Source organism: Gekko japonicus, unplaced genomic scaffold, assembly GCF_001447785.1.
Source record: "Gekko japonicus isolate JY-2015 unplaced genomic scaffold, Gekko_japonicus_V1.1 scaffold668, whole genome shotgun sequence".
Taxonomy (NCBI): Eukaryota; Metazoa; Chordata; class Lepidosauria; order Squamata; family Gekkonidae; genus Gekko; species Gekko japonicus.
In genome coordinates, this window is record NW_015174861.1 from 438521 (window position 1) to 445475 (window position 6955).

A 6955-nucleotide genomic window follows, 5' to 3' on the forward strand; every position below is an offset into this window, starting at 1 on the left:
CCGAATACCCCCCCCCCCCCCCCCCCCGTCTCTCTGGCTCTTTCAATCGAAGGAAGGCTTTCGTTCTCTCCTCTGAAGCAGCACAGAGTTACTTGCTCTCAAGCTGGATCTGGCCCATGGTCCGTATGTTTGACAACCCTGCTGTAACCAGTAGCCACAAAGGGGGAAAGGCAGCGTATAACTGAAACTAAGGTACACTTGTTAAGGTATTATCAGCTTGTAGTTTTCTCTGAAGTGTTGGGTATATTTGCAGTTTTGATTGTACAAGACTAAGGGATGTATAACTTTTTAAATAACATAAATATTACAATTTTATATGCAGTTATAAGATGAACACAATAAGAAGACTGAGATTTTAAGTCAAGTCACTCTACAATTAAATGTGTAGAACCATCTGTCGGTCACTTCTGGCATACAACAAATAACTTCAGAAATGCTTGACAATCTGCACAATACAGTATTAATCCTGTAAGACATCTGTTACACGAGCATGCTGCTGCTTTAGAAAGATGATTCACATAACTCATACAAGAAATCTTTGCTTTCAGATGGGGTACTATGGGATATTTCAGCCAGTAATGGGAAATGTGTTTTGAATGGGGTTGAAGAAAACACTAAAGTACTTTCACATTTATACGGATGATTTTATACCACCAGTTTAACATTTTTTTTTTAATCTAAAGATACCCTACACCAAAGCCTCATCCAGGTATTTATTACTTCATTGCAGGTACAAAAAGAAATGCCACCGAGACTGGTAAAATATAAAATACAGTATAAAATATTCAGAATTACATATAAATACTACTACAACCCCCAATAACTGCTGATATAAAAGCATGCCTTACACAGAACTGATGCTTCACAATAGAATATCTCAGCATATTGGAGACAAATCTATTACACAGACACAGCTATAAAACCAAATTTAGTTTAATTGCAAGAGATTTCAATCATTTGACTAGTATTTTCTAGGAAATAGAACATTTATGAGGAAATTGGAAGAGTGGCTTAAATATGTCACCTGCTGCTAAACGTGCAACTGGCCACAGAAATAGCTCCTTAAAAACCGAAGCCACATACTGAAAGGTTAAAGTTTATCCAGTTGTTATTTGAACACTGCTGGTGTAGATTTCAGTACAATAAGAAAGTTTAGCACCATTACAGTACATATATACAATTTTGTGTTTTTAAATAGAATCAAAATATAAACAGAACTTTGAATATACATTTAAAATGATTTTATATGTACAAAGGCGTTCATGGCATCAACCACTTTAAGGAAAGTCAGCTGCCAGACTGCTCAAAACTTCTCGTGGAAAATCACAGTGAATTCCTTCAAGGTAATGGAGAAATCTGGTTGACAAAAAAATATATACATTTTAAAAGGACAAAAGCAGTTGTGTTAGGATAGGAATTTAGAATGCAGGATTATGAACTGACAATTTCCCATCCATGCTATTAAATGCAATTTAAGACTCTCCGACACACACATATTGCTATAGCAAAAGCTTACCTTCTTTTTGTTTTTCCTTGTTCTTTCTGCATCTCTGACTTACAGATGTTGCGGAGAGTAGGCAAGTATTCTATAATACTGGCTTGTCTGCTGCTCAAATTGAAAGGAGTTCTATTGGAAAAGGCAGCTTTGATTATTTCCAACCTCTTCTGGGCTTTTTCATGAATGCTGTGGAAGAAAAGCACATTGTTTCTTATCCCATTTCTAGGTTAACGAGAAAGATAACCCAGAAGATTTTAAGTTTTGTTATGTGTGCCCATCCATTGTACAATCAGTGATTTGGGTTCCATGCCTCTCTGCTACTTGGAGGGAGGGGGTGTCTGCTGTTCCCAGGAGCTACCTTTCAGGGGGCATTTGGGCCTACTTTGAGAGCTGAGAAAGTAGTGCTTCACAGAAAAAATCCACCCACAGAAAAACTACCGGAGAGTTCTGAAACTTTAGAAGCCAATGCTAGTAGTACCCACATCCCAAATATACTATGATAATTTTTAAGCATGGCAGTCTATAAAACTTGTGCTAATTAAACAAGCCTCCAGAATAATGCCAAATCTCACTATCGATTCAAGTCACTTTAACTGGACATAACCCCAATGGATGTTCAGGCCCCTTACAAAGTGGGAGTTATCTTGATTTATGAAGGTAACACCTAACAATGTAATTTCATTTAACCTAGTCTCCAAAATAAGTCATGGTAAGATAACAATCTTTGAATATCTGCAGCTGACGTTACCTGTCCAAAAGTATTTCTAGACATTTATTATGTAGACTTAACACCAATAATAGACCAAAGTTTCAACTTAAGTGGAATATGGATCTCGGTGGTGGCCAGTGTTCCCTCTAAGCTGAGTTATTGTGAGCTAGCTCACAGTTTTTAGCTTCTGGCTCACACATTTTTGTCTTAGCTCAGGAAGGATGGCTCCAGAGCAAACTAATTTATGCAGCAGCCAAATCACTCACAACTTTAATGCCACTAGCTCACAAAGTAGAGTTTTTGCTCACAAGACTCCACGGCTTAGAGGGAGCATTGGTGGTGACATCTCTGAAGAAGCTTGGAAATATGGATTTTCATACAGATCTTCTTTCTTAGTATGTCTTTTAAAGAAACTATCATGAAGATGGTACACCAGTGGCACTTTATGCCACAGAAATAAGCCAGAATCTTCAAATTATGTGTTGCTATTGTAAATCTTCAGATGTAGATTTCATGCACACATGGAAAATAGTTGATATACCAAAACAGGGCTTGGGTATTGATGTTACACTGAGACCAGAAACATCATTAGTCAATCATGTTTAAAAGGTCCCTGAAAGGTATCAGGGGACACTTGATAACAGCAGCTAGTTATAGATTGGGGGAAAAAAAATCAAACTTTTTAATAACGAGTAACTGCTGATCCAAAGGGAGCTGATGCACAGCACGTAGAATCATTATGAAAACCTTTAATTGAATGGGTAAAAACAAATAGTGGGTAATGGCTCATGTTCTTTTTGGCTTGACTGGTGGTTAACAAGTGAATATCTTAATATTGTTGAGAAGCTTTTTAAAGCATGTTGTGCTTTGTAAATCTACAGCAAATTTGAAGTGCTTTGTACTGACAAACTTTTAGAAGAAAATGCAGTCTCTTTTGCTATTGTACTATTCTGTGGGCATCTAAGCACACATCTGTATATATTTTGAACTTTTGAACTTGAAGTCTTTTGAACTTACCTGGAATTAGCTGACAACTGACCAAAGTGTAAATTGGTCTGCTCTTTGGAAATACAGAGTGTAAGTTCTTCAAATCCATCTTTTCCAGCATTCAAACACCTTTGCATGGCTTTTGAAACATCGTTAGAACATTTCTTGAAGGCCAGTGCCTCCATAGCTGCTTTCAATTCACTGCTGTTTTTGGAACTCCACCAATCTGTGCGCTCCTCACTAAAGTCATCGGACAGCCCATGTTTTATTTTGCCTTTTGTCCAAATAAATTCCTCATATTTACAAGATTGCTTTGATTTTTGAGTCTTATTATTTAAGCAATAGTCTAAGAGAGACATATTTTCCTCAAATTCCGCTAATGAATTTAGGCACTGGAATGCATGAGCTGAGCCTTTTGCTTCTGTCATTCCACTGCTCAATGTTATTGTGCTATCAGTTGCAGGTTTCAGTCCACCTTTTTCTTCTTCCATGCATGAGGTAGATACATCAGATGGCACAGTGATGAGCCCAGAATAGTTCAGCTCACTCTCAAATAAATCACTATCATCCAACAGAGCCATTTTTCTCCGGTGCTTGGTCTGTTTAGACTTTTTCATTGGGCTGGCTTCCTCCAAGCAGTCACCATCAAGGGGTGCATGATTTGATTTTTTTTCTGTGATTGTTTTAAGTGGAAGGTTCACCATCTGAGCTGGTTTTGAAAGTACAGTAACTGGTAATGGTAAAGTTAACTCAAGGTTACTATAAATAAAGTCTACATTCTTCACCTGGAATTCTGTGAGGAGATGAATTAGCTTACTCCATTCTTCTTTGGATGTGATTTCATGCTGTGAAAAATGGAAATAAGTAATGATTTTACATTAATAGATTTGAAGCGCATCCAATTCTAAAAACTGCAAGAAATAGCTAATTCTTAAAATGGACCCAACAGCTATTCCACAGTTATCATCAATACAAGATTAATATATTTTTAGCTTAAGCAGGAACCTTCGGATTTAAAAATTCCCTAGAAGTGGATCTTTTAAGGTTTTTTTAAAAAGGTATTTTCTAAGCACCATCATAGTTGTTCCCCCCCAATTCATTCCACCTGTATGAGGCTTAAATTCAAGAGCATATTAACCTGAAAAAGAAACTATTTGTGTTAATAAGGTTAATCAATATCTACAGTAATTCATGCCTTTAAAGCATCTTTAAGATGTTATAAGACTTTTTGATGTAATTGTACTAGTAATTCTCTTATGATGATGCATACTGAGATGGAGGTACTGAACAATGAACAGACCATTTTAATAAACATTTGGGCTCATTTTCTGGAAAGCCATTGTCAATCAACAACTTGTAATGATTGGGTAACTAACTTGTACCACTGTAAGTATACCTTAAGAAATGAGAGCAAGTCTTCTGAAGGCAGAAAAATGTTCTTCAGGCCAAGCAAGCTTTCAATGCAGCCAGTGTCACACTTTGGAATTTTTAAGAGAGGCAGCTCAGTAGTCTTACAACTAGCAGGATCATCAGTGCACGTAATCTGCTCCATGCCACATGCCTTCTTGTTTCCTCCTAACAAAAGTTTTAAGTTAAACACACAGAAATGATAAACTATGATAGCTGTATAGCAAGTTCAACCATTTTATTCAAAGCAAGCAATTCCTAGCATAGTTTTAAATACAACTATTTCAAATACAGAGTTTCTTTTCTCTATGAGATGGCTGTTTGCTTCTGCAAGTCTAAACTGCTCTTCTTGCAGCTTCACTCTGTCATCTCAACCACTGCCCAAGTAGTCTGACTCCTCCCGCCAACATAGCAGCCATATATGAAAGACCAAGAGGAAGCAGGGTGAGCAGGCAGGCAAAAAAACCCCCATGCCTGCTACTGGTTAAGCTCAATTGACCCACCACCTCTCTCTGTAAGCATAAATATGTTTATTTATAAAAACCGAATTTGCTGTATTTTATAGTTGTTATACAGGGCTCCAATCAAAAAGCGGAACTCTAACATTCCAAATTGTTTCTTACTTCCATCAAATATAAAATACAAATTGCATATCATTGTTTTCCACATCTCCATTATATTATGTATCAGTACCTTCCACTGAACCTCAGTATTCCACATTCCTGCAAATTTCATCTTATTTCCAGTTCTTTACACATCTACTGTCCAACTAGGGACTCATTTAGAAAATAAAATCTTGTTTCCAAATGTATCTCAAAACGTTGTGAACCAGAACTGCCTGAATATATTACTGAAAAGCTGAAGACATTGTGAGAGTAATATGTAGATAGATTTAAGGTTTTTCCCCTCTATTACTAAGTCATACTTACCATGAAGCACTATTTTTTTTCCTTTCAGATAGCCACCTCCACTCCTAACCCAGAACTGTAAATGGAGAATACTTTGTCTGATATCACAATTATTTGTAGTTAGCAAAGCAGACAAGTCACCTATATCTGTTCGTAAGTTCTCAGCCAAACACAGAACTTGGAGGTAGCTAGCAACGTTTACCTAAAATAAAATGATTAGAAATTAACAATACTTAATGTTTAAAAAAAGAAACAGAAGCACTTACTTTTACATGGGTTGGATCTAAGCTCCCACAAATTAAAAGGATTTGTGGAAATGGATCATTCTTGCCTTTTCCTTCCTTCAGCATAAAGCTACTGCTGAGGATGGGGGTGGTCTTGAGAACAATGTCATGTGGCACAAGAAGCTACAGCAAGAAGAGGGAACCGGACAAAATCACCCTGCCTTGCATGAGAGGAAAGGAAAACAAAGTTGTCCTGTTCTCCTTCCTTGCCACATGGCAATTATTCTTAACTAGGAATAAGGCTCATTGTGGAAATAAATACAACAAGCTCTAGAAAAAGGCTCTGGGAGAGTGCCAAGGCCTTGGGCACTCAGCGTTAATTTGCTGTGGTGACCTCAGCAGGGTATAATGACACAGAGTCCACCATTTTCTCCAGAGGAACTGATCTTTGCTACCTGAAGAGCAGTTGTAATTTTGAGTGATCTCCACCCCTCACCTGGACATTGGCAACAATGGTTCCCCCAGGAGGAAATGGCTGGTTTGGAGGATGGAGTCTATGGCATTGTACCTGTCTGAGGTCCCATCCCTCCTCAAACCACACCCTCTCCAGGTTCCATCCCTCAAATCTCCAGGAATTTCCCACCTGGAGCTGGCAACCCTATCTCCTTCCCAGCCAATTATCAACCTACTTCCATTTCCCCCTCACTCTTTAGCTTTCCATCTCCCCCTCCACCTGCAGCCTGTTCCGTGCTCTGAAGCCCTGACTGCCATGTCACATTGGCTGTCATGGGGGGGGGGGATCTCAGCAGGGTATAAGGACACAACCATTTTCTCCAGGGGAGGGGAACTGATGTCTGCCATCTGGAGAGCAGCTGTAATTCTGAGTGATCTCCAACTCTCATCTGGAGATTGGCAATAATGGTTTCTCAGGAGGAAAAGTAGTCTTTCTCTGCAATGGGGACCAAAGCAGATTACATCATTCTCCTCCCCCTCTTTTGACTTGCACAACCCTGTGAGGTAGGTTAGACTGAAAGTCTGTGACTGGTCCAAAATCACCCACTCAGCTTCTACAGCAAGAACCTAGATCTAGCAGACCCTACTCTGAAGCACTGAATGCTACGCCTAGGGTAGCCAACCTCCAGGTGGAGCCTGAAGATCACCAGGTATCACAACTGAACTCCAGACAACAGATCTCCCCCCCCCGGAGAAAATAACTGCTTTG

General features: G+C 38.8%; 1 protein-coding gene across 1 annotated transcript in view; it reads right to left on the reverse strand.

The window, feature by feature from the left end:
• Positions 1-453: 453 nt before the first annotated feature.
• The window catches only part of ATAD5 (ATPase family, AAA domain containing 5), a 34209-nt gene continuing 27707 nt past the window's right edge, over positions 454-6955 (reverse strand). The window contains exons 19-24 of the mRNA XM_015424685.1: positions 5527-5711; positions 5108-5111; positions 4591-4737; positions 3225-4039; positions 1517-1684; positions 454-1356 (exon numbers count right to left, since the gene is read on the reverse strand). Of these exons, the coding sequence (XP_015280171.1) occupies positions 1278-1356; positions 1517-1684; positions 3225-4039; positions 4591-4737; positions 5108-5111; positions 5527-5711 (1398 nt within the window). The 3' untranslated portion in view covers positions 454-1277. The remainder of the gene's footprint in view (positions 1357-1516; positions 1685-3224; positions 4040-4590; positions 4738-5107; positions 5112-5526; positions 5712-6955) is intronic.